The sequence below is a fragment of the Antrostomus carolinensis genome, unplaced genomic scaffold (assembly GCF_000700745.2).
Source record: "Antrostomus carolinensis isolate BGI_N321 unplaced genomic scaffold, ASM70074v2 scaffold29304, whole genome shotgun sequence".
In the NCBI taxonomy this organism is placed as follows: Eukaryota; Metazoa; Chordata; class Aves; order Caprimulgiformes; family Caprimulgidae; genus Antrostomus; species Antrostomus carolinensis.
This window is the reverse complement of record NW_010313384.1, coordinates 10,840-21,690: the sequence shown is the minus strand read 5'-3', so window position 1 is coordinate 21,690 and position 10,851 is coordinate 10,840. Positions and strand designations below refer to the sequence as shown.

General features: G+C 44.3%; 1 protein-coding gene across 1 annotated transcript; it reads left to right on the top strand.

Annotated features, from left to right (window-relative positions):
- The first annotated feature begins 153 nt into the window (after positions 1 to 153).
- LOC104524462 (uncharacterized protein C11orf24 homolog) lies at positions 154 to 8,240 on the top strand. The gene is made up of 3 exons (XM_010167348.2): positions 154 to 310; positions 5,629 to 5,745; positions 6,924 to 8,240. Exons 1-3 carry the CDS (start codon positions 154 to 156, stop codon positions 8,096 to 8,098), a joined length of 1,449 nt encoding a protein of 482 aa, XP_010165650.1. The 3' UTR covers positions 8,099 to 8,240.
- Positions 8,241 to 10,851: the final 2,611 nt, after the last annotated feature.

Here is a 10,851-nt window from a genome sequence, read left to right as displayed (position 1 = left end):
AGTAGAATACTCTTTTGATATAAATTGATAATTTTTCTTTCTTTTTTTTCTTTTTTTTTTTTTTTTAATAGGTATATTGCAGTGGATCTGGAAGTGATATAAGAAAGAATTACTTCTGGGAAGAGAAGCCTCCCTGCAAGGCCAACCCTGAAGATGTGGACTGCCATCGCATTCTTCCTACTGATTTCCTTCTGTGTCTGTGAACACAGGTTTTCTGTCCTGAAAGGGAAAGGAGTCCATATAGTGCGAATCAACAGACTTAGGACTGAAAAGCAGTGCCGGCAGGCCTGTCAAAGCCCAGGTGCTTCAGGTGAGGTTCTTATCCCTTAGCTGGAATTCCAGCTGCGTTTTCTCTTCCTTAAATGTCTTCTCTGCTTCCCTGACAACTGTCTTTCTTAATTCCAGTTGTTTACAGGCATTTACAGTTACGACTTCTCTGTGCTGTCCTGTGGTGTTAAATAACTCCTGACAGCTTTGGTTAAATTGAATCCAGAACAACCATTTCCAGGGCCCGTCTGGCTTCTGTAAGAAACAGCGTGTGCATGTGCGCTTGGTGTGCACTGGTAGCGTGCAAACGGTGTGAGGTCACTTGATGTGAAGAATGATTATTCCAGATGTTTGCAAGTGAGCAGTGCTGTTGTAGACAGCTGCACTGGAATTAGTAGGCTTTATTCACTGGGATTTATGTGTGTTTTTTCTGCTTTAGAATAAACCAGTTGTATCCTGCAACCAAGCTCAGGGTTAAACAAGTCTGGGGAGATGAGAGCCTTCTGCTCTCTACCTCTGGAATGTCTTTAAAAAGCATTAAACTTCTGAATGAGTCTTTTGGAGTGGTCCTTATGAAGGATCCTATCTTATCTAGCCACATGTGAAAGCTTGCAGCCCCTACAAACAACTGGTGGTGCTGTGGTGAAGATGAGCCCTTGGCTCAGGTGGATGTACATCTGACAGTCATACTGATAGGAACATCATAAAGATGCCCAGTGGTTTCAGACCTTTATTTTAAACATAAGACATCCCTTCATAGTGGAAAGAAAGCACCTTTATAAACTAAGCATCTTATTTAGGAGGAAAATATGAATGGGTTTATGTCCAAGGCACCAGAGCTGTGAAAACTTCAGCTTCTGCTGTTTAAGGTGGTAAACACTGGAGAGATGATACATTCATCTGAGCTGACATTGCAGGTCTGTAGCACTGAGTGTTTGTCTGCTCCACCTGAGAATCTCTAAACATGGTGCACATGTCATCTTAACCTCCTTGTATTTGATAAGGGTGGAAAAGTAGTTGCTATCAGCTGCTTCTTCCAGAGGATGGACAGAAGGAATTTAGCTAGTCTGTGATCAGGGCTGGGAGGTGACCTCAGTGCATGCTTCACCTTGTTGCTGACTTCAACCACTTTTTTTTTTACACCCTTCCCTTGTTCTCTCTTGACATGTTTTGTACAGAGCAAGTCCAGGCGAGTGTTAGCTTTTGTTGGGCAGAGGGGCTTGAGCCACTAGGGTTAGGTAACCTATTCCACCTTCAGGAAACCATGCAAGATGAAACCCAAAAGCATCAACCTTTTTAGGTTTTACGTTGTGTATTAAACCCACTGAAGCAACTTAATTCCTATTTGTTACTCGACGGCCAGTCTGTTGCCCTACGTGGTGTCAAGGGAGATGGAAAAGATCCAAATTCTTGACCTAAATGTGTAGCCATGTGCAGAGAGATCATCTGGAGAGAAGGACCTGAAATTTATATCTTTTTACAATTGGCCTTACGTTTTAAGATCAGCTTTACTGCTCTCATATTCCCCAGGTATATTCAATTTTGTGCTTTCTTTCATTACAGACACGAGGCCTGAGCCTCAGATGTCAGAATAGTTACTCCTATGTTACTGTCAGTAAAGGAGCAGTGGTTGTTATTTTTTAAGGTATTAGAGTTAAGTTGCAGGCTAAGGTTGCACAGGGAGATGTCTTCATAGCTACATTGCTTGGAGAAGTGGGAAAATAACATTCCTAGCTGGTTAGGCTCTCCTCTGTAGATGTAATTTATATCCTTGCTGAGATGACATCACTAAATTAGAGAAGTAGTGCAACTATCACAAAAAGAACCACTTTTGCTGGTGCATTCACATCTCAGATGTGCCCTGCAGAAAAGGGAATGCTTGCTGGTCTAGCTATTCCAACATCATCTTTGAATATCCACAGCAGAGGCCAGGAGATGTCGTTTAGCAAACTAACAGATCACAAGACGATTGTACAAATACCATGAGACAGTTTGACACTTCAATTGCACACTAATACAAACAGCAAAACTCTCCAGGGCTGACAGCATGGGTGGTAACTCCAGCCTCCATATGTTGTCTAATGCAATGCAATGCAAAGTCTCCAGCTGCTGCTGGGGTAAGGGATATACGTGATGGAGAACGTGCCCAACTTAGCAAAGATCTGGCAATCCAGGATTCCCAGATGCCTGGTGAGCACAGTGAACCACCGTTGGGAGGTAAGATAAGCTCATGCTCTTCCCTTTCCATCCCCAGCCATATTCAGAGCTCTCCCAGATTTCTTCTATGGTGGCCAGTCCAGGGCTGGAGGGGAAAATCTTGGCCATCTGAGCAGTCTGGCTCTGAGAACAGAGACACTTGACATGGCTGCGAGAACAAATATTCCTGCTCTCTGCTTCCAGAATACATCTGCTTACCTGGCTGCTGCTTGCCTTTGGCATCTGCGAGTTCTTTCCAGCAACAGCAGGCTTAAAAATGAAGTAAACCAGTTTGGTAGGGCAAGACCATGGTGCCTGCCTACATGATTTCCTTCAAAATAGCTCTGAAGAGCTTTTGTTGTCCTTCCATTTTTTTTTTCTTTTTTTTCTTTTTTTTCTTTTTTTCTTTTTTTTCTTTTTTTTCTTTTTTTTTTTTTCTTCTGTCTCCTCATTGAAAGTGAGCAAAAAGGAGCCACTGAGGGACATGCATCTTGCAGTGGACACATCAGCTGGAGCCTCACTCAGGAGTTGCATCAAAGGGACTACTAATCAGTCCAGCTCAATAGAGGTATCTCATTGTCCTGAGGAGCAACAGGGAAGTTGTGGGCAGGATGCCACCCTGATGGCAGCAAACACCAGCGTTCTTTAACCATGCTGACCCTGTTGGTTTAGCGAACTGACTGGCTTAGATATGTAGTCACTGCCAGCTAGGCTGCTGGCTTTTTGTTTTCACCTTCCAGCTGTGGTGAGACCCCACCTGCAGTGCTGCCTCCAGTGCTGGGGCCACCAACAGCAGAAGGACATGAAGCTACTGGAGCCAGTGCAGAGGAGGCCACGAGGATGATGCGAGGGCTGGAGCAGCTCTGCTGTGAGGACAGGCTGAGAGAGTTGGGGCTGTTCAGCCTGGAGAAGAGAAGGCTCCGGGGAGACCTTCTAGTGGCCTCCCAGTACCTGAAGGGGCTCCAGGAAGGCTGGGGAGGGACTTTGGCCAAGGGCAGGGAGTGACAGGACGAGGGGTGATGGCTTGAAACTGGCAGAGGGGAGATGGAGGTGAGATGTGAGGAAGCAATTCTTTGTTGTGAGGGTGGTGAGCCAGTGTCCCAGGTTGGGCAGAGAAGCTGTGGCTGCTCCTCCTTGGAAGTGTTTGTGTCCAGGTTGGATGAGGCTTTGAGCAACCTGGTCTAGTGGAAGGTGTCCCTGCTGCTGGCAGGGGGGTTGGGACTGGATGAGCTTTAAGGTCCCTTCCAACCCAAACCAGTCCATGATTCCCAAGAAATGAGAAATGACATTTTGCAGTAGTAGATGGTCTGCGTTTCTTCACTAACATGACTTATTGAGCAAGGAACAGGTGGTGGGATTGGGAATCAGGGCACATCCAAACATGCTTTCATTTCCGAGGAGTGGATTTTAATTTCTTGAAGGGATGCTGCTGTATCTCCTACTCTGTGTGACAGCTGAAGCTTTTCATTTTATTGCTTTTTAAGTACCATTTTTTAAAGGCTTTGAATGGTTTCAGTCACTTTCATAACATTTTATCAAAGTCAGTAAAATTCCACCTTTGCTAGTTTCTTTAGGGCTCTCAACACAGACTGCAGCTGTTGGCACAGGGATTTCTCCAAGTTCATAAATTTTCCACAAGCCCTTTTAATAACTGTGGTAACGTAAATGTTTTTTCATGCAAAGTTCAAGCTTCCCATAGCCTTACTCCTCAGTGGGGGTAACTCTCTGTGTAGATAAGAGCTTTAAATATATCTGTATGTACTACCTAGGCATGTTCTTTGCCCTTTCTCACACTTCTAACAAATATGACGTGAATTTCTCCTACTGTACACTTTAATCCACCCATGGATGGTCAGTTGGACACACATCTGCTTCATCCCAGACTGAGCACTGCGTTATCTTCTTCTGTGGTTTTTTGGTTATGTGTCTCAGAAATCAATTGCATGCTCCTGTGACATTACATAAAATCATAGCAGCATTTAGGCTGGAAGGGACCTTTGAAGGTCTCTGGTACAAACCCAACTTAGATCTGGCTGTTCAAGATCTGATGGAGAACATACCATCTCTTTGGCCCCCAGCCCAGTGTTTTGAGTGACCTCCTGGTGGAAACTAATGTTTTTCCTCTTGATGTTGAGTTGGGATTTTCTGCTTCAGTCCCTCAGACATCTAGTAGTTCCCCTGGGACTTCCTCCAGTATGTCAATACTGGTCTTGTATGCTGGGGAGCCCCAAACTGGGTGCAGTGCTTGAGGTGTCTCCTCAGCACTGGTTAGAAGAGGTTCATTCCTTCCCTCAAAGCTTGATTTTGTGTATGTAGACATGGCCAGAAAGAAGTTAGTGAGTTCAAAGGGATGCTAAGAGAGAAAGTTCCTGCTATGATGAGTTTATTTATGGCCTTTCAATACTTGAAGGGCGCCATTAAGAAAGATGGGGACAGACTTTTTAGCAGGGCATGTAGCAATAGGACAAGGGAAAATGGTTTTAAACTAAATGAGGGGAGATTCAGACTAGATATAGAGAAGACATTTTTTACACTGAGGGTGGTAAAACCCTGGCCTAGGTTGCCCAGAGAGGTGGTAGAAGCCCCATCCCTGGAAACATTCAAGGTCAGGTTGGACAGGGCTGTGAGCAACCTGGTCTGGTTGAAGATGTCCCTGTCACTGCAGGGGGTTGGACTGGATGACGTTGAAAGGTCCCTTCCCACCCAAACCAGTCTGTGATTCTATGGTTTAGCTTGTGTTGGGATTTGACTTACTGAAAGACAGTTTCTGTGGTGGCTCCCATGGCTGTATCATTCAACGAATGAAGAGTAAATTTCTGCATAACTCCAAGCACTGAGATGAGAGCTGTCTCCCATGGGAGATGAGATGGATGTCTTCTCAGTTTCAGCTTGCCTTATTTTTCCTCATTAAGACACCTAGATGAATGCCAGCATTTAGATGGGTCCAAACTGTAGTGCTCTCTTTGTTCCTGTCTGGGTGAGTGAATTGCTGTTGTTAGGAGATGTTGGTACCAGAAGACACGCAGGGAGGAAGGCTGCAGCTGCTGTACTGATTTCATTGGCTTTCCAGTTTTGTTTTGTTTTTTTTTAATTCTTTAATTACAGTCATGAAGCTGTGTGTTCGGTATAGGGTATGTAGCGACCCATTTTCTTTGCTCTTTTCAGGTGACCATCAGTGTAACTGGTCTGTGCCCCATCAGAACCGCTGCATCCTCTTGCAGTGTCACCAGCTGAGCGTGTGCCAGAATGCCAGAGAACAAGACATCAGTGATCTGCTTAGAGGTAACACCAGGCTTCAGGCTCCTGCTAAACCCAGGATCCTGGTCCTTTTGCTTTCAAAGCCTACATTTACACCTTGACTGGCTTTCAGCTGAGGGAGATGGGTTGTGAAATGCCTGCAGGATGATTCTGTAGGTAAAGTTGGTTGACTGGAAAAACCATATCACTGGCCTTGTAAGGGCTCTGGCACTTACACATGACATGTCTTTGAGTAAATTCTGTAACTGCGTAACTACTGCTGACTAACGGTTTGTCTCCATGCTGAAGACAACATTCATTCAAGTCATTTGTACTTCACACATTGTCCTTTGGAAAATAAAGGTGTAACAGATGTATTTATATTTTTTAAGAGAAAGAAAAATGCCTTGGCATTTTTTTTTTCTGACATTGCCAAGATTTTGTGCCAGAGGCAGCAGGCGGCTTCTATAATCAGAGCAGCCTCAGCAGCAACTGCCCGTGGTGACTTCCCAGTGCCAGGGTCTTCAATTTTAATTAAGTGAGACAATAACAAAATGGAGCTTGTTGGTAATTGGGGAATCAATCTTCTCAAGTATGTTTCAGGAGTTTACTGTACCCAAATTTAAAAAAAAAAGTTTGTTCATTATTCTTTTGGGTTGGCAAAGGTTTCTCTGCAACGTAGCAACCAGAGCTTTGATAAGCAGACGGGATTTGTGTCACTATAAATTTAGATCACTAGAAGGAAATTCTCCCGAAGTATGAAGGTGTAAGTGGAAATCGCCACTCAGTTTTGAGAGGTGAAAATTATGAATCTGAGCACGAAGGCTTTGTTGATGCTGTGTAACTTTGAAGGCATGAGTTCTTCTTCGCTGGCATTCATGACACTGCTTCTGTCGATAATGTGCTTCTGTGTTGTAGCTCCGTACTTCATTACCCCCCTTTTCTGGAATTAATTCCCTGGTTGGGCAAATGCCAGAGGTCTGTGGCAAAAAAAACCCCTCAACCAACCAACCAAAAAAAAAAAACAACCCAAAAAACCCAAAGTGCAATTAAGGGCGGGTGTCTGAGTTTTCATGTTTTTGCTGATTTCAGGACTGATTTATTCCGGTTGTACTACATGTACTGCAGAATATGTGTTCGGGTTTGCATGTTGGGGGTATGAGGTCAGATTTGAGCTTGAGAGTTTTGTTCTTATGAAACTCATTGGTTTTGTGTTTTTGAAGAAACTGTCGGTGGGAAAAGGGAAACAGTCCTGTTTCACCACCAAAGCCATCCACAGAAAAAGAAGAGGATGGTGAATGCCCAGGTTGACCAACACAACGTGGAAAACCTGTTTTCCTCGGCTGCTCGAACTGACAAGATTCACCTGAGGCATTTGCTTAATGTTGGGAGTGAAGATGTAACAACAAATGCAAGAAAAACAATTGCAAGTGATGCAACCACCACCGCGACCACCACCACTGAGACCACCATCACTGCCACAACCATAACAACAGTTACAAATGCAACTGTCCTCACTACAGCTTATGAAACAGCTGCCAAAGCCTCAAACGCCTCTGGAGGTTCTGATCTCCATGCTGAAGCCATGTCACCCAATGCCTCTTCTCCCACTTCTGGTAACAGCTCTGCTTCCACTTCCAGCCATGTCACCAACCTTGTGAACACCACTGAAAAATCAGGAAATAGTAGCTCTGTCTCAGTATTGTTCCCCACTTCTACTTCTGCTCCCCTCACTGTCCCTTCTGCAGCAGGTACTCAAGCTGAGCAGTTGAACCCAGCCATCACCACCACCAGCACTCCTGGCTCTAGTAGCCCCACCGCTATTGGAGCTGGCCTGAAGACACTGAGCGCAGCATTGACCACCCTCATCCCGCAGGATGCAGGAACTTCTGCTTCCACTGGTGCCATGGCCCTCACCCCCTTGGAGAGTTCACACTCTGTGAAGCCACTGCCTGCCATGACGTCACCTTATCTAGAGCCAGAAGCCAGCACAGCCACGACATCCTTGAGCAAATCAGGTTCTCATCTGGGCTCTACAAGAGGTGCCACTGTTTTAACTACTGTTTCTTCAGCAGAAACTACGACTGGGCATGGGATAAAGTCAACATCTCGTGTTTTTTCAACACCCACAACTCCAGCAGATGCACCCAAAACAACAGCTTTGGGCCTTGCAGAAACTCAGGACAGGGACAACGAGTATCTTCTCATTGCTGCCAAGCCTCTGACTCAGTACTTAGTGGATAAAAGTTCCCTTCTTGTAGTGCTTTTAGTTGGTACGTTTTTTTTCATAACTGTTATAGTTCTTTTCCTCGTGCAAGCCTATGAGAGCTACAAAAAGAAGGATTACACGCAGGTGGATTACCTGATCAATGGAATGTATGTGGACTCGGAGATGTGACAGGGTGGGGACAGAACAGCGGGCAGAGAGATGGAAAGGAGACTGAAAGCCTGCCTGACTTGTTTGTCTTCCCTATTTGCCTATAACACAAACTGAAAGTGCTTCCAAATTTACTTCTGGTGCAATTGAGGAGAAATGCCATGTACTGTATTAATAAAAATATATATATATTTTTTATTCAACCATGCAACAGGTTGCTGTAAAAAAAAAATTAATAATTTTAAAAACTTCCATAATGCACACAAGCTTTGGCCATTATTTTTCATTGCAAAACAAACCTAACAATGGGGGAGCCATCATCCTCGGAAAATGCTGCGGTACTTTCAACTATTTACAGTGCAAGTTCCTTGTGTTTCATTCATTTCGCTGCGCTCCCCTAAACAGAGCAAAGGGTGCTCTCACCTTGTGCAAAGCGCTCAGAAATTGCCAGATGCAGTGTGGAGTGTCGCTGCCACAGGGAAATTTTAATCCAGTGTGTGTCCTGTTTCAGTATGCTTCTTGCTTGTAAAGAGGTCTGTTTACAAGACGTTGTAAACTCTGTTTACTGCTAACCAAGGTATCTTTTCACCATGGAGCAGATTACTGTGCCTCTGCACTTAAATGATCTTATTTTTGTACTCACTTAATAAATGGGGCCCTGGAAGGGTGTATCTTGGTGCATTGATGTTTTCATTCCTGTCCCTGCCAGTTCAGAAGCAGGCAAGTGGGCTTTGGGGCTTAAGCAAACTTGCTCTACTTCCATATTCCAAGGTTGGGAGCTTTGGAGACCTTAGCTGGAAGTATGGTCATGTCAGAGAAGATGCTGATGCTCTTCCAGGGTACTGCCTCTGTAATTTCAGAGCAGTGTGCTGCCAGTCTCCCAGGCATGCAGACCCATTCACTGCTTCATCTTCCACGCATAGAGCATCTGGCTTGGTTTTTGTTTTGCACTTAGGACCCGCTCAGAGTTGCTGGTAATTTGGAAACTTTATTGCACGTGCAGTTGCAGCTCACCTCCCAAGTGCTGCAGCTGAGAGAGTGACTGGAAAGCACTTGATTTTTGGTAAGTGTTCCTCGGTGATGAATGCAGCTTATTTGAATGACACGTACATGCTGATAGCAAAATGCTGGATCAAGGTGCTTTGTTTTTTTTTTTTAACCAGGTTGATAGCTTGTCTCTCACTTTGAATTAGTTGACTCTTCTTTAATCATGCTTGTATGTAATCTTGAGGCTGATTATAGGCAAGCCTATAAAGAATTGGAGCTGTTGGGTTTTGGTTTGGTTATTTATGCAAATTCTTTGGCTGTTTAGAATTTGGAGGGAGTCTTTACCCTAGAAGAGGTTACTTTGGAAACTTCTTGTTCATCATCAAGCTGAAAGCTCTATAAAACCAGTGGCAAATAGCAAGAGCAGCAGCAGAGACAAGGGGTTGTTTGAAAGAAATGAGCAGGAGGATCCAGCAGTTTCCTGGATCTTACCCAAAACAAGTTTTGAGGACAAGATTTCAGGAAGCAGAGTATGTTGAGTAAAGGAAAGAGATGGCTTTGGAAGTGAGATGACTTGGATGTCAGCGTCAGGTTGCATTTTGCAGCACTTTCACGTGGACTGCAGCTGCACACCAGTCAGTTGGAGCATCTCTTGGGCTTTGTGGTTTTGGGAGTTTCCCTCCTTGGAAATCTCGAAGTCTAAGACATAAAATTCACACAACATTTCTGGGAGGGGAAAAAGAAGTGTGAGTTTTGACTCAAAAAATTCAGTTTGACTAAATTTTATTGTATATCAAGGTTATTTTTAATTAGTTTCTCCTCAGCAGAAAGGAACTGAACCCTGATTTCCGCCGTCTTCCAGGAGCCACCCACGTGCAGTACTGATGCAACAAGGTGCTGGGGACAGAACATCCCCCAGCATAGCTGGAGAGTTGCACCCCACTGAGATTCTTGGGACTGTTTGCCTCTCATCACAACTCGTCTGAGCTGTTAGCAGATGTCAGGCAGATGCTGCTTTGCAACCACAAAGTCCAGGGGCTTATCTGTACAAAAAGATCTTGGATTTCACCTTAATTGCATGACTTAAGCAGGTGAGTCACTAACCACAGACCTGAGCATGTGGTCTGCCAGCTCTGCTCCAGATGCTGAGATAAGAGCTGTCTCCCAGGTAAGAAGATGGGTGTTACCTCCGAGTCAGCTCACTTTTTCTCCTCATTTAGGCATCTCAGTGGGGTGAATCCAGGCAATAGTGCTCTTCACTGTAATCTATCCCTGCCTGGGTATGTGAATTCCTGGCTGCAGGACTTGCCTTCCTGCAGACGGGGTCAGTGATGCAGCTGTTCTGCTAGTGCTCCGCAATATTTTATTTTTTTTTTTAAGTTGCCTGAACCATTTCCACAAAGGCAAACTATGATCATCAGACTTATAATTGCTTATTCTGGAGATGGGGAAATTTTTTGGATGAACTTGGCATGAACTGTGGCCTTGTTTCTTTTGGTCTCTGTGGATCATTTCATAGACCTAAAGTTGGACACTGGATTCTGCGGAGTGGAAGCTTGTGAAATTCCCTTGGAATTTATTCCCTTTGAAGAGATATTAGACTCCTGTGCTGATTTCTTAGAGGGAGTAGGAAGGGAAGAGAGAGGAAGGCGGTATTACTTAAAAAAAACTCTGAAAGAGTTTTATTTTCAAAAAAGCAGATACTTTCGAATATTGGTTTATTAAAAACAAATAAAACCCTTGGGTGATAATTGAAGTGGGTACGATATAATTACAAGTGTTGGAAT